General features: G+C 45.7%; 1 protein-coding gene across 2 annotated transcripts; it reads left to right on the top strand.

The window, feature by feature from the left end:
• The first annotated feature begins 155 nt into the window (after positions 1 to 155).
• Positions 156 to 25954, top strand: EPOR (erythropoietin receptor). 2 transcript variants are annotated; one of them, XM_028712663.2, is made up of 8 exons: positions 156 to 672; positions 9917 to 10058; positions 11881 to 12065; positions 14534 to 14682; positions 16597 to 16747; positions 22208 to 22295; positions 23029 to 23116; positions 23743 to 25954. In XM_028712663.2, the coding sequence occupies exons 2-8, from the start codon at positions 9931 to 9933 to the stop codon at positions 24304 to 24306; spliced, it is 1353 nt and encodes a 450-aa protein (XP_028568496.2). In that variant the 5' UTR covers positions 156 to 672; positions 9917 to 9930; the 3' UTR covers positions 24307 to 25954. The 2 variants fall into 2 exon arrangements, with proteins under 2 accessions (XP_028568496.2, XP_028568495.2); XM_028712662.2 differs by lacking the exon at positions 156 to 672 and adding an exon at positions 4218 to 4432.
• Positions 25955 to 26457: the final 503 nt, after the last annotated feature.

Here is a 26457-nt window from a genome sequence, read left to right as displayed (position 1 = left end):
TTGCATATACATGGGGTTTATGTATGACCAACAATGTAGGAGTGCAATACTAATTAAGTCAACACATAAATGAAAATATTAATTCAGTTTGTGGTGGTAGTGAATAGGGCTAAGAATTAGAATGAAATAAAAAAAATTGGGAGGGGAGTGTTAAGGGAAGTGGAGGTGGGAGAATCAGCCAGTACTGTCATGCCTTTGTATGGTGTTGCTGCATTTAGAATATTTTGTGGGCAGTTTTTTGGCCGCCTCTTCTCCAGAAAGGTGCTGTAGGTACAGAAAAGGGAGCAGAAGAGCGTGAGCAAAATGATCAAGCGATCAGACCACCGGGGAAGTCTAAATTGTTCAAGGGCTTTTGATTCGGGGGTGAGGACTAGGGGCTGCTATAGAAATTTATAAAATATAAAATTACTCATGTTGAGAAAGCGGATGGAGGCATTGGGTAGACCAGAGAGTAGACTAGAAACAGATTTGACCCAATTTAGCAGAGCTCTGATCTCACTAGGCCTATAATATATCACATATATTTTGGAGAAAATGGAATAGGGTTTTTTGTTGTTGTTCTGGCTTTTAAAAAACTAAATTGGGTCAGGGGAAAAAGTTCTTTTTGGGGGTGGAAGCAGCAGCAGCAGCAGCTATATAACAGCCGAATGAGGAGGGGAATCAGATAAGAAGGTATGGCTTGAATAACTTCGTGAGGATGTTTTCAAAAAGTACAGAGTGGCTGGGATAAACAACCGCTGTGCAGGAGAGCACAGAGCTGCTAGAGCCTTATCACTGCCAAACACTTTTTGTTTGTGCCTACTTTTCTCCCCCAGCCCCACACCTCCCAAATCTAGCACTGGCACAGAGGCCGCTTGCTCTAGCGACCTGCTCTGGGGTTTCGCTCACGCACATGCACAGGGAGTGGTCTTTGGAAAGTCTCTGGGAACGTGAGACAAGCCCATGTGCTTTGCCGTTCCCTCTTTTCTACTCCCTGAAAACGTCGCCATGCGTTTGTAGAATGCAGTGGCACAAACCTGGGGTTGCACGCAGGCAGAGTGACTGGGCTTTTCTGAAATAACAGGAAGAGTAGCTGTGTGAGCAGCCAGGAACCCCCTCTCTGCTCCCCGTCCCCCCATTCCTGCCATTTTTGGTTAAAAGATCCCTGCATTGCAGGAGAATGGACAAGATGAATCTTGTGATCGCTTACAGCTCTGTGATTCTATGATTGCAGGAGAGCTCCTTCACCTCTGGTTGCTGAGCTTTCACTTCTCTAATAATAATAATAGTAATAGTAATATTAATAATAATAATAGTAGTAGTAGTAATAGTAATAATTATATTTATATCCCAATCTCCAGCTGAAGCCGGGCTCAGAGCGGCTAACAACAGTAAAATAACACAGTTTACATAAAATCACAATCAATTACAGTGGTACCTCAGGTTAAGTACTTAATTTGTTCCGGAGGTCCATACTTAACCTGAAACTGTTCTTTACCTGAGGCACCACTTCAGCTAATGGGGCCGCCTGCTGCCGCCGCGCCGCCACCACACAATTTCTGTTCTCATCCTGAAGCAAAGTTCTTAACCTGAAGCACTATTTCTGGGTTAGTGGAGTCTGTAACCTGAAGCGTATGTAACCTGAAGTGTCTGTAACCTGAGGTACCACTGTAATTGAAATACATTCTAAAAGCAATTCATTCTAATGACCCACTTCCCTATGTTTTTCTTTGGAAACCAATGAAAATGGCTTTTTTTAAAAATCACAAGACGCTCGCAAGTGACTACACATATAACATCCATGTTTACAACAAAACCAGCCTGATAACAGAAAAGCGCACAAAATAAATATTCTGAACAATCGCCACCCCCCATGATTGGGCTATCCTATATGTAACAAATGGAGGCAAAATCCATAGGTTTAGCTGTACCCCAAGAGACACTTCATTTATAAGTCATTTTTTATCAGAAATAAGACCATCATTTTATGGAACTTTGTATTTAAAGAAAAACCCAAGGATACGCTTAAACGCTTAAGCGTGTAAGGACAAAAGAAGTAATTATAATTTAACAGTTTTCATGTTACTATATTTTATCAAAGCAACTAGAAAAAAATATTCTGATGGGAAGATCTCACACAGGTGAAGGGAAGCAGTGGGGAGGAGGGGAGGGTTAGGTTGAATTTGGGAAATAAAATGATATATGGGACAGCAAAGGATATAATAGATTCTTACAGAATAGTAATATATTGTAACCAGAATAGAAGTTTAAAAGGGAAAGTAAATGTACTTTTAGTATTTTCATTATTGTAATAGTTATTATTATTTCTTATTGGTAGAAGGCAATGTTAATTTAGGCTTCTTCGTTTTACTGTCTGTATAATTTTGTTTTTTATGCCAATAAAAAAAATTAGAAAAAGAAAAACCCAAGGACTCCTTCCAGCCCAATGATATGGTCAAATGAGCTGCTATTAACAGAAAAAAATGGATGGCTGTATGGCAGCCATTTCTCCATACTTCTCATGTCCACACCTTAAGGAAGGAGATGAAGAAATGGCTGTTGTACAGCCATCCGAACACAGGCCTTCCAACTGTGCTACCCAAAGCAAAGCAAATGCACCAGCCCTGTCGTTTTTCTTCTGTCAACCTGGGCACCCTGCCTGCAGTTCATTGGAAAACAGCTTTTCTCTCCCTCCCTCTTCCAGGGCCGGCCCTGCCCTTAGGCAGGGCAAGGCAGGTGTCTCAGGCGGCAGATGCTGGGGGACTGGCACAGTGTGTTGGAAGAGGTGGGTGCACTTTCCTGGTGCCCTCAGGCGCAGTGGAGGGCACTGAAGGATTCAGCTGCCCTATACATAGACCAAAGGGGCCATCTTGCCCTCCACCGCAGGCAACAAAATGTCTTCAGCTGGCCCTGACTTCTTCTTTTCATCCAAATCTCTGTGCAATTAATGTCCCAGAGAGGCTGCTTACCTGGAAATCACCCTTCTGATCCGGCAGGCCTGCAACGTGCACTTAATAATAATAATAATAAAATTAAAATTTTATTTATATCCCGTCCTCCCCAGCCAAAGCCGGGCTCAGAGCGGCTAACAACAATAAAAGCAACACAACGTTCTAAAATCAATTCATTCTAAAATCAAGTCAAAATCAAATTAATGGCAACCATTGGGCTAGAGTTCTATGAGGATTACCAAAGGAGCGGGGTCAGACCGTGCCTTAGCCAAGGGTGCCCTTTGCACATGATCAGAGGCACTTATGCATGTTACCACCATGTCAAATATTCCAGGGCTTAGCCTGAGCACTGAGGACAGGCGAGATGCCGGAAGGAGCATAGAACGCTTGGGCTTTGAATTTCAGTTCCCCTCGTATAAAGTTAGCAATAAATGTTGGAAATGCAAAGAAAAAGAGGGAACATTTTATCATATGTGGTGGGAATGTAAAAAGGTGAAAAACTTCTGGGAGATGATATATAATGAGATGAAAAAAATGTTGAAATATACATTTATTAAGAAACCAGAAGCATTTTTACTTGGCATTGTAGGAGATGATATAAACAGAAAAGATTGTAAGTTGTTTTTATATGCAATGACGGCAGCAAGAATATTATTGGTACAAAAATGGAAGCAAGAAGAATTACCAACAAAAGAAGAATGGAGGATGAAATTGATGGACTATGCAGAATTGGATAAACTAACTGGAAGAATTCGAAACCTGCGGGACCAGAGATTCACAGAAGACTGGTGTAAATTTACGGACTATTTGAAAAGTAATTGTGATGACCAGATTACGTTTGTAGGTTTGCGCGAAGTTTTGTGAGGTAAATTATTTGAATTATTGCAAAAATGGTTAAAGAGGTGGATTGTGAGTTAAGATAATTAAAGGCAATAGGAATTAAGAAATGCAGAAGAAATGATAAAAATGGTGGATCATCAGAGGTGCTGATGGAAGTCCAAAAAGATTGTATAAGATGTGAAGTTCTGTGGAATGTATAATAATTGGTATGTTGAAATTAATAAAAATGATATATGTAAAAAGAATTCCAGTTCCCCTCTGTGCAATGGCGGTAGAAGTGCACCCTTATTCTGCCAGTCTATCCTCAGAGAAGGAAGATTTCAGGAGAAATAGCCAGGGAGGCTGATCCCTGGCTTCCCAGCCTCAGCTCAGAGTTGCTGCTTTTGCTGCTGCTGCTGCTGCTGCCGCCGCCACACAGCAGAGCCCACCCTTTATCTGCAGCCTCCAGCCGGGAGCAAGGCAAGGGGTAAGCAGCTCTGACAACCAGATGCAGATTCGCAGAGCAGGTGGAAGGACACTTTTGGCGGGGAGACTCTCCTTCAGCCGTGCAAGCATGGAGCGAGGCTGGAGACACGCCGCTGCCCTCTGGGTCCTGGTTCTCTGGGCCTCCGGCTCGTCTCACAAGGGGCTTGGGAACCTGGGCGCCAGCTTCGACAGCAAAGGTACCATGCTTTGAAGATAGGGCTGGCCACCTGGGCCCTGTCAAAGTGGGGGTGGGGGGGTCGAAGGGGATCAGAGAGCAATTGCCAAGGTGGGGAGCTGGGGGTCAAGGAGTGAAGAGAGCTCAAAGAGAAGCTAAGAAATTGCCTGTTGATGTACTGTGCGTGCCCAACATGCAACTGGTCAGACAGAGTCTCTTTCCAGTACAGTGGTACCTCGGGTTACAGACGCTTCAGGTTACATACGCTTCAGGTTACACATTCCGCTAACCCAGAAATAGTGCTTCAGGATAAGAAAAGAAATTGGGCTCCGGCAGCGCAGTAGCAGCAGGAGGCCCCATTAGCTAAAGTAGTGCTTCAGGTTAAGAACAGTTTCAGCTTAAGAACGGACCTCCGGAACGAATTAAGTACTTAACCCGAGGTACCACTGTACTTCATCTGCTCCTCGTGGTTTTCATGTAAACTTTCTCTCTCTCTTCCTGCTCTTTAAGTACGATGAAACACTGTACTCAGCCGCGTTGAAAGTAGAAATTTTGCAGCTTGGCAGACATTGCTCCTTTAAAGAAAAAAGGAGATCTGAGGGGTTAAACTCGTGGAGCAGGTTCTTGTAAGGCCCGGTGGATTCTTCTTGTAAATTTGAAGTCTCTCAGCTTAAAAAGAAAGAAAGAAAAAGGATCCATCCTTTAACTGTGGACACCAGTGTTGGGGTAACCTGGAAGGGGTACAGGTTGAGGCAAAGCGGGGGGTGAGAATTATTGGGCCTATTTCTGTTGAAGGTAGGAGGTGGACGATTCAGAGGTCAATGAAATAAGGCACCAATAAGACATCCCCAAAGTTTGAGGTTCTAAAGCTGCAGGCTTTCAGATCTTTATATACAGTGCAGCATGTTTGTTTTCCTGTGGGAAAGAGTATGTCTGTGGACAACCCTCTGTTCAGTCCTGGCCACACATCCCTTGCAAGTAGACCTGAGGGTGTATTAACAAAGCAGATGCAAAATTTCAGAGTGCACAATTTCCAGTGTGGCAATTTTGACATCCCTGTTCCCCTCAGACAGCTGAAGTCCAGTAGTTAAAGCTTACAGGGTGAGGAAATACAATGTTGTTTCCTGACTTCACCCATGTAGTCATTAGATTTGTAAACCCAGTAGTTAGATGTGTGGGATTTACGATGGCGGCAGATGCTCTCTTGGAAAGTTGCAGACCCACCCACCCAAATGGGAAAAGTAGAAAAATAAAACGTGAAATGCAGATTTGCTTCCATTGGGAAGATTGTAATATGTGAGCAAGAAACTACTTTGACCCTGTTATTATTATTATTATTTTCTGGTGGGATTCTACATCCATAATGTGTGTATTCCTGCTTTGTTTAAATATTACCTGCCTAAATATTAAGATACTTGGTAATGAATAGCTGCTCTGTAGACTATAAAACACATGTGATTTAACAAGTCTGCCTGTGCGTGGCTTGTTTGCCGAGGGGAGTCCGATATAGTTCGTTCAGTTTACTTAAGGTCAATTTAACGCTTGCTCATTATTTTATGACTGCAGCATCTAGTGAGAACTCACCATATGAAAATGAGGTTTTTTATGGTTCTTATTTGACTTGTGTCAAATTAAGGAAGCTTTTATTCTACCCTAGACCCCTGTTCAGTTTTGAGCTGCAAATTGTCAAGTGCAGAAGAATCAAGTCATGAACCGGAGGTCGGGGGCCAGTCCTTCCGCTTAAAACAATTTCCAATCCTATGCCCAAATCCAACAAAAGGAAATTTACCTGTTGCCTCCGTTTTTGAATGCAACTTTTCAACAAGGGAAGTGTATGAGTGCAAAGGGCATTTGCTTGCCTGGGCTTTTACACCATCTCTTCAGCTAATACGGTTTCTTTTGATCTGAGCTAAACCTATTCTGTTTTTGCAGCTTTGTGCATTTTCCACATTCAGGGGCACATCAATCTCTGCATTCTTGGGATAAGCAAGCAGCCATCCCACATCTTGTAGTTTCAGCAGAAGCAGATTTCATTTGCTTTTGTCCTCTTATTCCTGCAGTCTCCATTTCGATAACAAAAGAAGTGCAAACCTAGACAACAACTTAACAACTGCTGTTCTCTGTTGTTGACAGTTTCCCAAGGGATGCTGTTTCTGTAGTGCGGAAAACTGGGGATGGAGGAACAGGAGAAATAAGGAATTGTATTAACTCTGCTTCCGTTGCTCACCTTGAATCACATACACACCATGACGCCCAGCCCAGCCATTGTCTCCATGTGGCTAACTAAAAACCATTGGTCTGACCCCAATGGGTGAGGCTAAGGATTCCTGGCAGACCCATATAAAAAGTGGGTGGGTGGGAGAAACAAATGGCTGCCCCCTCCTCTTTCCTGTACTTTCTCCCGCGGCCTAGACTCTACTGGGACTGAGGGTGTGCAGCCAGCTCTTATCTCGGGGAAACAGATGCCAGATGGAGGTGGCTGTAAGACTTCTGTGTTTGTGTGCGTAACGTAAGGAAGAGAGCTGGGTCATAAAATACATAGCTGCCGATCATGTGACTTTGCATATGACAGTTTGTACTGTTTCCCTTAAAACAACAACAACAATAATCCAACAAAATCTGGATTCTATGGCGGTAATGAAGTTGCTTTCATTACCAGAACCCTATCCGAAGGCATTTAAAGGAAGAAGAATAAAAACAAGAATATCTTTGAGCATGCACAGAGTGCTGTTCCTTTGCTGCTGCTGCTGCTGCTGCTATTACTGTATTTCATGCATTTGTAAGCCCCTTTCTCTGCAAAAAGGGCACGGAATGCAGTGGCGTAGTGTGGGGGGTGCAGGGGGGGGCTGGCCGCACCGGGCGCAACATCTGGGGTTAGGGCAAATCCATGGGTTAGGGGGCGCAAATCCACAGGTTAGGGGGGGCAAATCCACGGGTTAGGGGGCGCAAATTACTTGCCTTGCCCCGGGTGCTGACAACCCACGCTACGCCACTGACGGAATGTGGCATGTAATAAAGACAGCATGAAACGGCTGTGCAAGATTAAGGAAGGAATTAAAAACGGGATTTCTGTGCAGAAAATGCAAAAGGTTGCTGGGACCAGAATTCAGCTTCCTAAAGTTCAAATGTTCTATTATGAGCAGCATGTGGCTGTCACTAAATGGAACCTCATTTCTGTGAGCCCCAGGTGATGTTTAGCTATGCTCTCATGTGTCGTCTGTCGTTGGGACATGGGCATGGCAGGAATTTTCCCCACTTGGCTGATTGGCTGTTGCCATTTGGGTTTCACCTGCCACGTAGCAAATTGTCACAACTTGTAAGGTTGTGGATAGGCTCTGGTTCATGTTATAGGGATGGGAGAACGCTCTCGCCATCCCTGTGTGAAGGGTATTCCGTTAAAGGAGTCCAGGGACTCGATGGTTTGTTGAACCCCCGTGCCTGAGTCCAGGGGGACATTTGGGTGGCGGAGTTAGCCCGTTCCCTTTTTCGCCCCATAGGACGCACCGGCCCATAGGACGCACCTAGTTTTTTGGGGGGGAAATAAAGGAAAAAAATTTTTATTTCCCCCCCAGGTGCGCTGTGCTAAACCCGAAGCTTGGGGCGTGGGGAGCTCAGCGCCCCCAAGCTTCTGGGTGCTGGCAAGGTCTCCGCTAGCCGTGGGAGAGCCGCGCGGCTCTCCCACAACTAGCAGACCGCTGCGCTAATCCCGGAGTTTGGGGCGTGCGGAGCTCAGCGCCCCCAAGCTTCTGGGTGCTGGCAAGGTCTCCGCTAGCCGTGGGAGAGCCGCGCGGCTCTCCCACAACTAGCAGACCGCTGCGCTAATCCCGAAGTTTGGAGCGTGCGGAGCTCAGCGCGCCCCAAGCTTCTGGGTGCTGGCAAGGTCTCCGCTAGCCGTGGGAGAGCCCCGCGACATCGCGCGGCTCTCCCACAGCTAGCGGGCTGCTGCACTAATCCCGAAGCTTGGGGCGTGCGGAGCTCAGCGCGCCCCAAGCTTCTGGGTGCCGGCAAGGTCTCCGCGGGCCGTGGGGGAGCCCCGCGGCGTTGCGCGGCTCTCCCATAGCTAGCGGGCTGCTGCGCTAATCCCGAAGCTTGGGGCGTGCGGAGCTCAGCGCGCCCCAAGCTTCTGGGTGCCGGCAAGGTCTCCGCTAGCCATGGGAGAGCTGGGTCTCCCATGGCTAGCGGATAGCTTCCTGAAGCCTGGAGAGCGAGAGGGGTCGGTGCGCACCGACCCCCTCGCTCTCCAGGCTTCAGCGAAAGCCTGCATTCGCCCCATAGGACGCACACACATTTCCCCTTCATTTTTGGAGGGGGAAAAGTGCGTCTTATAGGGCGAAAAATACGGTAGTTGAACCAGAACCTATGCAACCAGTCACTTTCTGTAATCAGTAAAGTTGTGGCCTAAATTCTGCCAAAAACCAAACCAAAATTTTGAGTCATGTGTGAATTTATTTAGGGGGGGAGGTTTCAGAGTCTGAACATGCAAATGAAATTTGGAAGGCTGCTTCAATGGGGGACTATTGAAATTCTCCCAACAGTCCATAAGCGGCTGGAGAAAAGCCCCAGAGATTTCACCCCAGAAATTTCAGCATGACCCTAATTTTTGGTTCTGAACGCACAGCTTCCCTGGGCAAGAATGAGACGGGTGATGGTGTTGGGCGGGGGGGGGGGGGCAGGGAGCCCCTGCCTTTCCATTCCTATGGGTAACAGACCCTCCGAGTGTCCCCATTTTCCAGGGACAGTCCCGGATTTACAGAAGCCGTCCCGGTTTCTGATTTGATCCTGGAATGTCCCACCTTTCCTTAGGACGTCCCTTTTTCCATCAGAGAAATCTTAGAGTTTATGGAGTTATGCGACCCCTGACCCAAGGGGATAAGGAACTATACAACCTTAGAAGACATCTGAAGGTGGCCCTGCATAGGGAAGGTTTTTGTTTTTGTTTTTTTAAATGTTTAATGTTTTATTATGTTTTTATATATGTTGGAAGACACCCAGAGTAGCTGGGGCAACCCAGTCAGATGTATGGGACATTGTTGTTGTTGTTGTTGTTGTTGAATAGGACGTCCCTATTTTCTTCGGGATGCCGGTGGCGCTGTGGGTAAAAGCCTCAGTGCCTAGGACTTGCCGATCGAAAGGTCTGCGGTTCGAATCCCCGCGGCGGGGTGCGCTCCCGCTGCTCGGTCCCAGCGCCTGCCAACCTAGCAGTTCGAAAGCACCCCCGGGTGCAAGTAGATAAATAGGGACCGCTCTGGCGGGAAGGTAAACGGCGTTCCGTGTGCTGCGCTGGCTCGCCAGATGCAGCTTTGTCACGCTGGCCACGTGACCCGGAAGTGCCTCTGGACAGCGCTGGCCCCCGGCCTCTTGAGTGAGATGGGCGCACAACCCCAGAGTCTGTCAAGACTGGCCCGTACGGGCAGGGGTACCTTTACCTTTACGTACTTTCTTTTCTTCGGAGAAATGTCAGAGGGTATTTGGTAACGTTATGCCTGTATGTCTGCTTTGCACCTAGCTGCGTATCTGTTGATGGAGGACCGTTCGGACCTCAAGTGTTTCACCCAGCAGCTGGAAGACCTGGCCTGCTTCTGGGAGACATTTGTACCCCCGATGGAGCAAAACAACCAGAGCGTGTACAGCTTTGGATACAAATATGAGTAAGTGTGTGTATAAGCTGCACCAGAGCCAGCCAGTCTCAGAGGCTCAGCCTGATCTAGTCTACAGATCCTCTAAGAGCCTGAGGATGTTATGGGGGTTTCACCTAAGACTTTCTGCACTGTTTACATTTTATGTGTTATATTTATATAGTGGCTTACCTCTTAGGCACTCAGGGCAGCAGCGTATATAGAATCATAGAGAGTTGGAAGGGACCACAGGGTCATCTAGTCAATGCAATGCAGGGATCTCAGCTAAAGCATCTGTGACAGACAGCCGTCCAACCAACCTCTGCTTAAAAACCTCCAAGGAAGGAGAGTTCACCACCTTCCATTATATTCCCTCCATGAGGGCTGCCATTCCGGTCCAACATAATCATTAGTAACAAATAGTTCCATATGAGAGTATGCAGAATTAACTATACATGTGAGGGACATTCAGGCTTAACGTATTTTATCTTATTAAAATTTATCCTTATTAATTATTATGCAAATACATAAAAAAATGAGAAGCTAATATTACAGTTTCAGTGCGAACAAGATGCCAAGGGAAGCTATACTTATATCGACAAGCTGAAAACCTGGTCTGGTTTTCCATTATTATTACTATTCCAAAACCCAATACATAGCTTCCACTTATTTTTGAACGCTTCTTTGTATTTTGATGCATCTGTACACAATACAGGTTTTCTTTTTGCAATATCGCTGACCTTTCCTAAATCTAGGATGCGTTACTCCCAAATTCTTCCCTCCCACATCTCTCTTCTGTTTTGAAGGACTCCTGGGAGATGCATCAAAGTGGTGTTAGTAGATTGCGTCTGTGTAAAATATATACAGAAGTGCCAAAATAGGAAAGAGTTGGGTCAGAATGAGGGTCGTACCTGTAGTGTTAGTCAAATAGGTTTCTGTGTCCCAAAAGTCCCAGGAGCTTGTATTTTACCCTCACATTCCTCAGACACCCAGAGGTTAGAAAACTGATTTTTATGCTCACAACAATAGATCTTGAAATGTACTAAAAGATTCTGACAGTAAGTGCTGTTTAACAGTGGAATGGACTATCTTGGAAGCTGGTGGACTTTCATTCCTTGGAGGTTTTTAAGCAATGGTTGGAGGGCCACCTGTTACGGATGCTTCAGTTGAGATTCCTGCATTTCAGGGGTTTGGACTCGGGGTCCCTTCCAGCCTTTCAGTTCTACGATTCTATGATAAACACGCCTAAGATTGCTCTGTGAGTGTAGCTATCCTGCATGAAATTATCTTGAGTGGGCTCCTTTGGAAACATGGGAAGTAGAAAGAGGAGGCTGAGGTGGTGGTGGAGAGAGAATGGGCAGAGAAGACAGGGCACAGAAATAGGAGCTTCTGAAACGAGGAAGGTTGACGTTCACATATTGATTTGCGAGAGACACATTGTCTCTCTACTTCACGAAGAATTTGTATGCCTCAAAGGTAACGTGATGAGGAGGCCATTCAAAGGAGGGATGAACCAAAACAACTTTAATGCAAGTGCTTTATGGAGAAGAAAGCCAGTTCCACAGCAGGCTGCTTCTTCAAATGTAGAGCAGGAACTCTGAGAGCTGACTTGTATGGCAGGCCAGAAGGGCCAATACACTACAGTTCAGTATGTAAAATTTAGTCCTACGCTGACTAGCGTTGACAATGAGCTTTACAGGTCAAAACTGCCCTAAGAGACGTTGGCCTTGACCTCAAGAACCCCCCCTAAATTCCCATCTTCTTCCTTCAACCCTACTGAGCACAATGCTTGCAACAGAAGCTGCTTCCCAAACTTTAAATAATAATACAGTATTTCCCGCCTGCTTTCATTCAGGGACGACGACTCTTTGAAATTGTGTAACTTGACTGTGGAGTATACACCCCGGAATACAACGCGATACACTTGCTTCTTTCCGAGGCAAGATGTTTCAGCCTTTTCCCCTCTTGAGATCAAGGTCTTTGATGGGCACTCCCCCAAGAGCACTCTGTACAACAGAACGATCTTCGTGGAAAAACTACGTAAGTTCCTAATACGAGGGGGGGGGGGGTGGGCCTTGCAAGAAATGACCTGCATCTGCCTGCAAGTCTTCCTAGAGTGGATGGGTGGGTAGGAATCTGGGAGCAAGAAGAATGTAGATCAGGATCATAGAATCATAGACCCTGAGGATCGTCTAGTAGTTAAACCCCTTGCAATGTAGAAATATGCAGCGGTCCCTTACGGGGATCAAATCTGCATCCATGGCATTATCTGCAAAGCGGTAGAACTCTGGGTTATTTGAACTCTGGGTCAGCAAAGGTTTCTGGCTCCCAGTGGATTAACGATCGCAACAGCAAAACGACCCCTTTTCAACTGAATTAGGCTATCAAAATGAAGAAAGCGCAAGAGGAATAGACTTTTGTGCAAAAGAAGGGTGAGCTCAGTTCTGGTATGGAAAAGAAAAGAAGTTCAGAATGTGCTCAGAGACACCCTAACCCACACCACACTTCCCTCAAAGAATCCTGGGAACTATAGTATGCTAAGGGTGCCTAGAGTGGCAGGGAGATGTCCCACAGAGCTTCATTTCTCAAAATGCTCAACAAACCGCAGCACTTCCACCCCACTAGTATAATCCAGGTTCCAGACTACCTGAGTCTAAGGAAGACTTGTGTTTGTGTGGGGAGGACTAGTAATGTTTTGGACTACAAGCCCCATCAGCCCCAGCCTGCTTGGCCAAAGGTCAAGGGTGATGAGAGTTGTATTATAACAACGTCTGCTGGGTACCAAGTTGGTGGAGGCTACCTTATCTATACCTTTACAGTGGTACCTCAGGTTATAGACGCTCCTGGTTACAGACTCCGCTAACCCAGAAATAGTACCTCAGGTTAAGAACTTTGCTTCAAGATGAGAACGGAAATCATGTGGCAGCAGCAGGAGGCCCCATTAGCTAAAGTGGTACCTCAGGTTAAGAACAGTTTCAGGTTAAGAACGAACCTCCAGAACGAATTAAGTTCTTAACCCGAGGTACCACTGTACTACAATAGAGGCAGAAACTGGAGAGGTGAAGCTTTCTGATCTCCATTCTAAAACCTGTTCAATTCCTATACTGTATGTTTTACAACTGTTAAAGTCACAGAAACATTGCTTAGAGTGAGTAGTAGTAGTCAGTGCTTTTTTCTGGGGCTTAAGGGCGCTTAGAGTGCTTTTCTTTTAAATGTCCTTGTGCACATTTGCTCACAAGATCACACTGAGTTCAGTGGAGCTTACTTAGGGTTGCCATGTGTCCTCTTTTTCCAGGACACGTCCTCTTTTTCAGGGGTAAAATTTCTGCCCAGGTGGATTTTTTAAAAATTGGCCAAAATGTCTCTGGCTATACTTTCTGGATGAGACATAGACATAACTGGTGGTTGAAGACTTGTTTCTCTTCTCCTGCCCACCCCACCCCCACCCCCCATAGAGATAGATCACAGCTTCTACAGCCTACATACAGTAGGGGTATTTAAAATGAGAGTCGTCATAGTGTGCTCTTTTTTGCTATTCAAATTATGGCAACCCTAAGCTCACTCCCAAATAAACGTAGCCTGTAGTGCCCAGCCAGTAGATCAGCTGCACTCTTTGTGACCATAAACTACTTGGGGTATTTTTTTTGCGGGGGGGGGGGAAGGAACAGAGGCTAGCAGTGCAGTCAACTGGAGGAGGCAAGATAACGTGAGTTTGCACTAGATAGGAAAGAGGGAGCAGTTGATGTAGGCTTGGCCAAGCCAGTAGGCTTGGTCTTTATTGAAGACTGTCCCGACAGGACTCCCACCTGCCACCAGGTGAAACAAGATGGAAGCCCCAAACAAAAGAGAACCCAAACTTTTATTAGCTGCTAATCCCCATGTTACACCCCCCCCCAAACTACATCACTAATACATCATGGTTACATCATGAAAGGGGAGGTCTGGTGGCAGTAATCTGAGCATCCTGGACCCTGCCCCATGGTTCTCCTTGCCCTCCACCAAACACCCATCAAGTGTAACAAAAGAGATATTTACATTTTCCTGTTTCCCAGCCAAGTTAATCACGCCCTTTTGTCTTCATCTGGGTTTGGTATTTCTGGAATGGCTACCTGCCTGGCACTCAGGTATCAGGATGCCAGGAATTATCACTCAGGCAGAGGGGCTGCTGAGTAGCTGAGCTCACATGTCTATATGAATTTCTGAAGTTTTCCCAGGGAGGCAGTACATAGGTAAATTTATCAGTGAATTGTTACATTTGGTATTGTGCAGCAGAGGCCCTTTGAATAGATAGGAAGAAACTGTGATGAAATGTTTTGTGGGGACAAATCACAAAAGTCACAAAAGCGATTGTGCTGATTTTGGTAGTGGGCTGCATGTGCATGATATCTGCTGGAGGGGCAACCCCCAACCAACCTATACATAAATTCCTGCAACAGTGTAAAAAGAAAGAAGACCTCTATTCTGTCGCCACTGGGCTGTTCTCACATCTTGCTCCTTTCCTCTTCCAGTTTTCCTGGACCCCCCCTCTAACCTGGCAGTGCAGCTGTTGGGGCCTCCGGGACAGCTGAATGTGAGCTGGCAGCCCCCCATTCAATACATGGACAATAGCATCCGCTATGAGATGGCCATCTTCCATAAGGGTAGCATAGTCCAGCGGGTAAGTCACTTTTGTCCTTTGTTATGTTGTAAACAAAAATCTGCCCTTTTCCCCTTATGGGGTATCCAAGAGCCCATATAGAGTCCTTATGTAGGTTCCCTATTGGTAGGAGAAAATAACAGAGGCCAACCAGAGAATACAGTGGTGCCCCCCAAGACGAATGCCTCGCAAGATGAAAAACCCGCTAGACGAAAGGGTTTTCCGTTTCTGAGTTGCTTCGCAAGACGATTTTCCCTATGGGCTTGCTTCGCAAGACAAAACGTCTTGCTAGTCTTGCGTTTTTTTCTCGCTCCCCCCCCCCCTTTTCTAAGCCGCTAAGCCACTAATAGCCTTTTAGCAGCTTAGCAGCTAATCCTTTAATAGCCGCTAAGCCGCTAAACCGCTAATAGCGCTAATCCGCTTAGCCGCTAATAGGGTTGCTTCGCAAGACGAAAAAACTGCTAGACGAAGAGAATCGCGGAACGGATTCTTTTCGTCTTGCGAGGCACCACTGTATTGAGAAGCAAAGCAGCTAGTAAGCCTGATCTTTATTGATCTGTTGCAGAGGAGGAGGAACCCAGAACAGAAGTGTGCCTGCCCTTATATAGATATTTTATATTCCCTCCCTGGAGTCCAAGACCACCCCCAGAAACATCATACGTACATCACAGAAGGGGTGTAGCTGAAGACCCCCCCCCCATACATCATACCTACATCACAGAAAGGGTCTACAGCAGAAATCTTGATTGCGTTGTTTACCTCCTGTCTGCCAGGTTATCTGTTAATGCTTACTTGATTGGATACCCTGAGGAGCCTGGCCAGTCTTTTGTAATGATAAATACTTAGTTCCTGAGCCAGGTCACAGGCTCACACCCTTCGTTGTTGTTGTTTAGTCGTGTCTGACTCTTCGTGACCCCATGGACCAGAGCATGCCAGGCACTCCTGTCTTCCACTGCCTCCCGCAGTTTGGTCAAACTCATGCTTCAAGAACACTGTCCAAGCATCTCGTCCTCTGTCGCCCCCTTCTTCTTGTGCCCTCAATCTTTCCCAACATCAGGGTCTTTTCCAGGGAGTCTTCTCTTCTCATGAGGTGGCCAAAGTATTGGAGCCTCAGCTTCGCGATCTGTCCTTCCAGTTAGCATTCAGGGCTGATTTCCTTAAAAATGGAGAGGTTTGATCTTCTTGCAGTCCATGGGACTCTCAAGAGTCTCCTCCAGCACCATAATTCAAAAGCATCAATTCTTTGGCGATCAGCCTTCTTTGTGGTCCAGCTCTCACTTCCATACATCACTACTGGGGTAACCATAGCTTTAACTATACGGACCTTTGTTGGCAAGGTGATGTCTTAAATGTGCCCTTAAGACAGGGTTTGTGAAGGAAAAGACAATGGGGATGCTTTTCCATTTTCCTTTGACCTTGCAGAGAAAACATTTGGTCAGTTTGGGAATCAAAAATGGCTTCAGGTCGGTCTTCCTGTGCTGATCTATGTATGTGCTTGGTTGGTACACTTATGAACATTTAACATATATCTAAAGGTAAAGGTAAAGGTACCCCTGCCCGTACGGGCCAGTCTTGACAGACTCTAGGGTTGTGCGCTCATCTCACTCTATAGGCCGGGAGCCAGCGCTGTCCGCAGACACTTCCGGATCACATGGCCAGCGTAATGAAGCTGCTCTGGCGAACCGGCACCAGAGCAGCACACGGAAACGCCGTTTACCTTCCCGCTGGTCAGCGGTCCCTATTTATCTACTTGCACCCGGGGGTGCTTTCGAACTGCTAGGTTGGCAGGCGCTGGGACCGAACGACGGGAGCGCACCCCGCCGCGGGGATTAACATATATCTAAGACCTCAAAATCCCTAGCACAGTTACCTGGCTTTCAAAACTCCCTCCTTCCCTTCCTCTGACCTCTGCTCCCCCCCCCCTTCTGCTTCCAGGTGGAGATTTCCAATGGGCAGACATATTACCTCCGGAATCTCAAAGGAGGAACCCGCTACACGTTGGCTGTGCGGGCCAAGCCAAACGGAGTCAGCTTTGATGGCTTCTGGAGTGGATGGTCGCAGACGGCATCGGCAATGATACCCAGTGGTAAGTGTTCTTCAGGCAATATTGGCCGCAGCCATGGTGCAGGGCCGGTTGAAAATAGCCACTTAATTAGCATGGAGCGATGCTCATAAAACCACGAGAAGCTGAGAAGCTGCTTTTAAGGAAAAACGAAACAAAAACCAAAGCAGCATTAAAATAAAATAAAATAGTGGGCACCTTCTGAGAACCCAAAATCAACAAGAACGGAAGCCTCAATAACACTGGAACCAAAATCCCAAGCCTAAGGAATCCCAAACAGAACACAATTCACTTTACATCTGTCCAGCACATCCATTCGAAGAGAATAGGACCTCTGCAAAAAGATGGGAGAATTTTCCTGCCACTTTTCAATTCTCAACCATGGCTTCTTCCAGAGAGCTATTTTCTGCCCAGATGGTGCATAAACTGGTGGTGCTGATGAAAGACAGGCAATTGTGGTTGTGTGTGTGTGCGCGTGTGTGTTAGATAGATCCACTGTAGATGGAAGAAAGTCCCTATTTCCCTTGCATTTCTAGAAGACAATGGCAGCCTGCAATTATTTTTCTTTGAGGAGATATCTGAATGCCCTGGCCCAACCAATAACAAAACTCTGATATCAGTGGGGACAAAAAAACCCAGCTTGTTAAGCTTGTGGGAGTATTGTTGGGGGAGAACAAGGATCTGAAGTATCCAAAGCCATTTTGGTTCCCTAATACAGCCCCGAATCAGGAAGAAATTTAGACCACTTCAGAAACTGGTCTAAATTTCTCCTGGAAATTTATGTTATAACAGTTAAAATTGTGAAAAATGAAACAGACGTAGGGTTGACGTATTTTGAAGTACAAAAAAGAGGACGCTATGACGTCTCATTTTAAATACCCTTACTATATGTAGGCTGCAGAACAGGCATCCCCAACCTTTGGCCCTCCAGATGCTTTGGACTACAATTCCCATCATCCCTGACCACTGGTCCTGTTAGCTAGGGATCATGGGAGTTGTAGGCCAAAACATCTGGAGGGCCACAGGTTGGGGATGCCTGCTATAGAAGCTGTGATATATCACTGGGGGGGGGCAGGAGAAGAGAAGAGGAAAGCAGGTTTTCAACCACCAGTTATGTCTATGTCTCATCCAGAAAGGATAGCCAGAAGCATTTTGGCAAATATAAAATATCCACCTAGACAGAAATTTTACCCCTAAAGAAGAGGACCTGTCCTGGAAAAGGAGGACACATGGCAACCCTATCAAGAGTGCCCCTCCACTCTCACTTCCACCCTGCTTGTGAGAGCCTTGCAGGGCTTTGAATGGGCAACGATGTGCATGCACGCACACACACACACACACACTCCACCAACTAGCCATAATATTTCATAAGGTAAAGGTAATGGGACCCCTGACCATTAGGTCCAGTCGTGACTGACTCTGGGGTTGCGGTGCTCATCTCGCTTTATTGGCCGAGGGAGCCGGCATACAGCTTCTGGGTCATGTGGCCAGGATGACTAAGCCGCTTCTGGCGAACAAGAGCAGTTCACGGAAACGCCGTTTACCTTCCTGCCGGAGCGGTACCTATTTATCTACTTGCACTTTGATGTGCTTTTGAACTGCTAGGTTGGCAGGAGCAGGGACCGAGCAACGGGAGCTCACCCAGTTGCGGGGATTCGAACCACCGACCTTCTGATCGGCAAGTCCTAGGCTCTGTGGTTTAACCCACAGTGCAACCCGCGTCCCAGTATTTCAGTTAGGGTTAAACTGAAGATCATATACTATTGGTCTGCTTGTCATTTTGCTAGACTGCTTGTACTTATATTTACCCCATATTCTTAGTAAATTTGCTATGACCGTTATCCTTGTTTAAACTGGTTTCCAATATTTCATTAATAAAACTTGTAGATTAAATTGTCTTCAGAATGGTTCAGTTTTAACCCCAGTCATCTCTAGATTGTGTATCCATACTGTTAGCCATTTAAAGGCATTGGCAATACAGTGGTACCTCGGGTTAAGTACTTAATTCGTTCCGGAGGTCCGTACTTAACCTGAAACTGTTCTAGACCTGAAGCACCACTAATGGGGCCTCCCGCTGCTGCTGCGCCGCCGGAGCATGATTTCTGTTCTCATCCTGAAACAAAGTTCTTAACCCAAGGTACTATTTCTGGGTTAGCGGAGTCTGTAACCTGAAGCATATGTAACCTGAAGCGTATGTAACCCGAGGTACCACTGTATAAATATAAATGGAAATGATATGCCACCCTTTTCTCTTGTCCAGCAAAACAACCTATTTAATTACCGTACTTTTTGCTCTATAAGACTCACTTTTTCCCTCCTAAAAAGTAAGGGGAAATGTGTGTGCGTCTTATGGAGCGAATGCAGGCTGCGCAGCTATCCCAGAAACCAGAACAGCAAGAGGGATTGCTGCTTTCACTGCGCAGCGATCCCTCTTGCTGTTCTGGCTTCTGAGATTCAGAATATTTTTTTTTCTTGTTTTCCTCCTCCAAAAACTAGGTGGGTCTTGTGGTCTGGTGCGCCTTATAGAGCGAAAAATATGGTAATTCTTGGCTGCTTCCTGTTCCATATAAATTGCACAACTAGGCTTTGCCACATTTTAAATTAAGATTCATTTACTCATCTTGCCAAAGCCTGAAAAATGACATTTAATTGGGGCAAGATTATAATTTCAGCCATGTGGTCAAATAAATATGTTTAAGCTATTCCATTGTTCTGCTTTGGAACTTCTTTTCTTATATAATCTTCCCAAAATTATCTGCATAGAAATGCTTTCATTTTTTCTTAATATTATACAAATATCACACAGATCTCTTACTTACTCATTGGTGATCTAACTTTGTTCTTTTTTTAAACATCACTTTGTATATGTCAATATATATTGATTATTTCTGTTTTGTCCTTGTTAATTTTAAGGCAAACAAGAAGACCAATATTGAAAAAAGAATCTTCTCCAGCTACAGATAGAATTTACAATCTCTATTATTGTTTAGGCATTGCTGTGAAGACAGTTACATACCAGCTATTTTTCTGTGTGCAGTTCCTTTGTTTTCTGCATCTATTACTGCACCAATGATTCTTATGCTTCTTAAAGGTTCCAAACGGAGAACAAATAATGAAAATGACAGGACCTCTGTGTCTTTTTCCAGTACTCAGAATGAATTTGATATTTGGTCATCAACCCCTATCCTTGCAGTTGGGCTGTTATTAATAATGTTAATCAAAGTAAAGATTTTCCCCCCTCTAAAGTAAGCTTTTAATGTTTTAAAAAAGAAAATACCGTTATGTTATCGAAAGCTTTTTCTGCATCAAAACCATTAATAAAGGCTGTGATTTTACTTTCTTTACATGAATAATTGTGTTTATATTTTCCCATACATTATCCTTCAAATATCAGTTTGATATAGACCCCATTAATCTCCTATTCCAATTCTCATCTGTTATTTGTTCTCATTTTTGCAATCTTTCATAGTTCCCATTCTTCCATGAAAATAGATTTTTCTTCTAGTCTATTGCCATTTATTTCTGCATTTCTTCCTGTTTGCCTTTCAGAGTCTCTGTTTCTCACTTTTGATATACAAAATGCTTTATCTTTTTAATATCATCCATTCTCAAAACACGTTTTTCGTGCTTAACAACAAAAAACATCCAAAAATATGGCCCTTTAATCCAGATGCTAATATTTCACTTTTTGCTTCACAATCAATATTGCATTTTACTTTGGGCATCAAACATTGCACCTTAAACAATAATTCTAATTTACCCACCACCAGTTATTACATTCAGCAGGATAGCGGCTATGAGAGTTTTACCCAAAGCTGCTTTTGTACAATACTCCAGTGAAAAATAATTCAGTTATACATACAACAGCAGATACTACCCAGAAAGTGCAGCACTATTTCACTATAAGCTCAGCCACAGATATTGCAGTATGTAGTTTAGCAATTTAGTACTTACCAGTGAGAGAAATATAACTACTAAACATACCTGGGATAGCTCAGTAGAGCATAAGACTCAAAAGATAATGGGCTTTACAGTGGTACCTCAGGTTACATACGCTTCAGGTTACATACGCTTCAGGTTACAGACTCTGCTAACCCAGAAATAGTGCTTCAGGTTAAGAACTTTGCTTCAGGATGAGAACAGAAATCGTGTTCCGGCGGCGCAGCGGCAGCAGGAGGCCCCTTTAGCTAAAGTGGTCTTCAGGTTAAGAACAGTTTCAGGTTAAGTACGGACCTCCGGAACAAATTAAGTACTTAACCCGAGGTACCACTGTATTAGTTAACAGCTCCACAGGATTTAGTTCATTAAAAGGTCCGGCATTATTTTATTGGAAAAGTAGAACTCCAGCAATTTGACAATACTAAGTTCAATAGTTGTTAATGCTCCTATTTCTAGTCCAGGACTAGGTAATCTTTGGCCCTCCAGTTGGTCATCTCTGTCCATTGACCATGCTGGCCAGGACTGATGAAACTGGAATCTACCTATAGCTGGAGGGCCACAGCTTCCCCACTTCCATCCACCTTTTTCTATTTTCTTTGAGCAGTCTATTTACTTTTTCAGTTATTTGGTTTAATCAGTAGCAACCCTATATGGTGGGGGGTGGATTCACCCTCCCCAAACCAGTGCCAGTGTAACTTACCTGGACATGGTTGTGATGAAGTCAGGGCTGCATGGTTTGCTGGTGTGCCCATGCAAACTCTCTTGTCACCCTGCCATGCCCCAGCTCATTCAGCTACAGTGACCCTGACATCAGGAGGGTGGCTGAGTGGTTCCACCATACCACAGGGACCTAATGTTGAAAGAGCTAATTTTTCTCCATCTTCAGTCCCCAATGTCTTCCACAAGCTACATCTGCAGCCTCTCCTTTGATATCTTCAAATGCCATCGCCAAGCACAAACTTGACACCATTGCCACATTGTTATGGGGGGTGGGGTGGAAGCCTCCCTCAATTGCTGTGGTTTCTTGCCCTTCCAACTCCCAGTTGGAGCAATAGCTTACCTTGCTCACAGGTGGTTGCTGAAGGCAGGTGCAGCTCATAGTGCTTTGACAATTCTCCTTGCACTACCTCTCCAGATAATATTTTCTAGTCTTCATTATCTGGGCCAGGAATGGAGGGGTGGCCATAGAATGGTGGGAGACTTAGTGGTCAAGAAGAATACATGTTAGAGCACTCAATTGACTAGATGATGTGATGTAATGACCACAGTTGGCCTACTCAGGAGATTTCAGCATGGTGTTCTGGCCTTGTAAGTCCTCTAAATATTTAACAGTCATGATTGACTATCTACCAGGACATCTGAAAAGAACCAGGTAGTAAGCTGAAATCTAGGCAAGAGCATATCACTGGTTTATCCTACCATGTCCACTGCCAGAAGTATGTGCTTCTATGTAACAGAAGATTGTGTGAAGGTGACTAGGGTACCAACCAAAGGGTTTTTTATGAAGTGCCTTTCGCTAGGCTAACCTGTTCTTTTGACTTGTAGAACTGGACCCCCTCATCCTGACGCTGTCTGTCATTCTGGCACTGATTGTTCTGCTGTTGGCTTTCCTCACCCTGATGTTTAACCGAAGGTAATGCCCAGTTTGTTTATCTTCCAACCCTCCTACCCACCAAAGGGTGGGTGGCCTTCTTGAGTACCTGGACCTTGGCCATCGGGTCTGGAGGGATTGTAAGAGCATTTTCAATCGCAGCGGTTAGAGCCATCAGGAAATCCCCTAAATTGAGGCGTGGGACACCTGTGGCCCTCTCAGTGTTGCTGAACCACAATCAACACCACTGCTGACCATTGGTCAAAGTAACTGGGGCTGAAGGGAGCTGAAACATCTGGAAGGCTACAGGTGCCCCATCCCTGCCCTAGTTAGATTTCATTACTAAGGTCAGTGCTTTTTTTCTTTAAAAAGTGTTTAGGGGTACTCTCATTTTCCTACTCATATCGAAATACTGCCCCTCAATAAGGCCAAACTCAGATTCACTAAATGTTTAGGGGTATGCGTAGCCCCAGAAAAAAAGCACTGACTAAGGCAGGGGTTGTCAACCTGGTCCCTACCACCTACTAGTGGGCGTTTCAGGATTCTATGTGGGCGGTAGGGGGTTCTACGGCACAAGCTGAATCCTCCTTCCATCAGCTCTGGTAGGCGGTAAGGAATTTTTACCATCAAGAAAGATGCATTAAGTGAGCGGTAGGTGTAAAAAGGTTGACTACCCCTGGACTAAGGTGGTGATGGAGTGGGAATGACTTTTAACACTTGTGATTGTTATGCACATTCTTACTAAAGTCTGTTCTCTTCTATTATCTTCCACCAGGTTTTTGAAGAAGAAGATCTGGCCTGCAATCCCCACCCCAGAGCGTGAATTCAAGGACCTTTTCACTATTTACAAGGGGAACTTCCAGGTATTACACTGACTTCTCCCTCGGCTTCCTGTATTATGCTGTTGCAAAGCCTGTGGTGCTGAGGGTCCTGTGTTTCATAAACTGTTTTGCAGTTGTTGTTTTTACAATCGATTTGTGTATACCGTATTTTTCGCTCTATAAGACACTCCTAAAAAGTAAGGGGAAATGTGTGTGCATCTTATGGAGCGAATGCAGGCTGCGCAGCTATCGCTGAAGCCAGAACAGCAAGAGGGATTGCTGCACGGCGATCCCTCTTGCTGTCCTGGCTTCTGGGATAGCTGCACGAAGCCTCTTCAGGGCAGGGGGAGCCTTTCTCCCGCTGCCCTGAAGAGGCTTTGCGTTGCATTCGCTGAAGCCAGAACAGCAAGAGGGATTGCTGAGCAGTGATCCCTCTTGCTGTTCTGGCTTCTGGGATTCTTGTTTTCCTCCTCCAAAAACTAGGTGCGTCTTATGGTCTGGGTGCATCTTATATTATGAAAAATACGGTGAATTTTATGAATTGAGTAAATAAACGGAGTGTAAAGAAGAGAGAAATATATAGTGTCTGAAAACAGAGTTAAAGGGAGCCAGGTGTGGCCTTCCCCACATCCAACCCCTTGATGCTGATATTCCCCCTTTCTTTGCAGCTATGGCTGGGGCATCAGAGCACCTATCTGTGGTGGAGCCAGAACTCTCCTTACCTGGAGGAGCAGCCGTTTTTGGTGGAAATCCTGTCTGAATGTGATGTCCGCAAGGTGGATGGCCCTCCCATTCCTCCGCTCCTTCCCCCCAAGGCACGTGGCATGGGGGAACCCCCTCGCAACCCAGAAGTCTCCCAAGATGATTACCTGATACTGGATGAAGACTTGGTGCCGTGCTGCTTAGGAGGGGATGCTTCCCTGCTCTTGCTGGCCAGCAACAGCAGCGAGGGCACAGATCCGGCCCTCGACGCAGGAGTAGGGACGCCAGACAACAGCCAGGCCTCTTCTAGCTTCGAGTACACTGTGTTTGACCCCAGCTCAAAGAGTCTGTCCCCGCAACATTGCCACATTGAGCCTCAGCTCAAGAGCAGTTACCAGATGGTGTCTGACTCTGGGATCTCTGCCGACTATAGCCTTGTGGAGTCCAACGCTGGCCAGATGAGCTTATACACCAACCTCTGTGATGGAGGGCCACAGCCGTTCCTGCCCACCTACATTGTGTGCTCGTAGCAGCAGTGATCAGCAGGAGAACTGAGGCAGTGAGATGCTATCCCAGGAGCCTGGCACCTCCCACTTCCTTCCTGGTTCTAGCAAAACACCAGGGGAAGCCAGTGGACACAGCTATGGGGCCTCCAAAGCTCCAGTTGGGCCCAAGTCGCTCTTGTAGGAGGAAGAGAGGTTTGCAAAATAGGCATGGAAAGGTGATGAAGGACGTAAGAAGGACTCTGCTGGATCAGGCCTATCTAGTCGAGCATCCTGTTCTCACAGTGGCCAGCTGGATGCCTCAACAGGAAACCATTGAGCAGAACTTGAAGCAGAACATGAGCACCACAGCACTCTCCCATCGCCTGGTTTCCAGCAACTGGTGTTCAGAAGCATTTCTACCTCCCAGCTGTGGAGGTAGCGCATAGCCATCCCGGCTAATAGCCCTTGATAGCCCTCTCCTCCATGAATTCGCCGGATCCCTTTTTTAAAAAAGCCGTCCTATTTTGAATGGGGAAGGGGCAGGAGGCCCATGAAAGAGACTTGTTGCTCCCACAACAACCCTCTGAAGCAGTCCTTTCTGACATTAAATGTGCTGTGGCATCTTTCTTTCATTTGTATTCACCCCAGGCAAGTGCATTCTACAAGGCTGCGGATCAGGGACTTGGCCAAAAGCACACCTAGAGTTCTGGGGTGGCACAGCAGGTTTGCAAGTAGCAGCGCAGGCTTAAGGCTTGAGGTATTTGTAGACTGAGGTGTGGACTATTGTGGGCACTCGCTTGCTAGCCAGGTAGCTAACTTTCTCCCACTCCACACTCTTCTGATGAAACTCCTTCCCCTCTGACCCTGCTCTGTCCTTTTAACTACCAAGCTTTTCAGCCAGACATATTTGCCCATTATACTATGTGCCCAATTATTGCAAAAATATTTATGTCCAAATGTCAGCGTTGGGACTGATGTCTTTTGGGAGTTGAGGGGGTACGACATGGAAGAGTGTGTGGAATGAAGGAGTCTCATTTCTGCTACAATGCACTGTGTGGTCTTTGCTTACCTTCCTGTAAAATGGGCATGGCTCCCCCCCCCCCCCCAGCTGGAGCTCAGTTCTGGCACCTCTCAGGTGGGCGCCATTGCCATTATAAGAGAACGAGGGAGGTGTTCCCAGTGAGTCAATGCACCTCTTTTTCTAGAAAAATAACACTGAAAATGGGGATTGACAAAACTAGGCAAACAAAATACCAATTGAAATGTTAAAAGGGGCTGTCTTTCCATTTTGGCTTGAATAAGCACAGTAACCCAAAAACTCAAAGAGAATTGCATGGCTATTCTGCCAGCTGTTTACTGCCATAGGGTTTGCATGTGGGGCACAGAAAGGTGTGGGGATTGTACATGCCCTGTTTAGAATACTACTGTTATTTTCCCACTCAAGAGACATCTTGCGGTGTTTATGTACTCTGGTAACGGGTTTCCTTGTGTCTGAACTATCTTTCAAAGGCACAGATCAGCCTCAGGTGCTGGTGCTGCGAGGACTGTAAAATATCTGAACTCTCACAGGTATGGCCACAAAGATTTTGTAATTATCCTCTTGAATTTGTGTATCAAAACAGAAACTGGATATATTTTTATATACTTTATATACTCCAAAGTGTTTTTTTTTTAAATAAAAATATAAAAACAGTGTTTTTGCTCATTCTGATTCCCTTGTGCTTGTGGGAAAGAAGATGATCTCTAAATGTTCACCCAGATGCTTTTCGCATTTCCTTCTCTTCTTCCCTTTGTTGCCCAGAACTACTGAGCACCGAATCAGACCTCCGAGTTAGGAGGACACAGGTGTGGGGGTGTGGAGTCTCACAGCAACTGGGGTGCTCCTGGAAAAGACTCCAGCTTAACAGGGTAGGGCAGGAGAAGGGAAAGGCCATTCTCCATCCCCTCTGAAAACATCCCGTTGTCCTACAGATCACTGACAGTTCCACTGATGTTAGTCATACTCAGAATAGACTCAAGTTTCTGCAGCTCATTGATTTCAGTGGGTCTACTCAGCACATGCCCTAGTCGGATATCACCCACTGGGTTCAATAGGATTTGCTCCTGTGTGTGTATAGGATTGCAACAACAAAAAAATCCTGCGTTTGGGGGCTAACTACAAGCCCTGAAGCTAAATAAAGAATTTGCCAAATAACA

This window comes from Podarcis muralis, chromosome 17 (assembly GCF_964188315.1).
Source record: "Podarcis muralis chromosome 17, rPodMur119.hap1.1, whole genome shotgun sequence".
Taxonomy (NCBI): domain Eukaryota; kingdom Metazoa; phylum Chordata; class Lepidosauria; order Squamata; family Lacertidae; genus Podarcis; species Podarcis muralis.
Note: the sequence above shows the minus strand (reverse complement) of the source record. Positions and strands in the feature narration are given on the sequence as shown.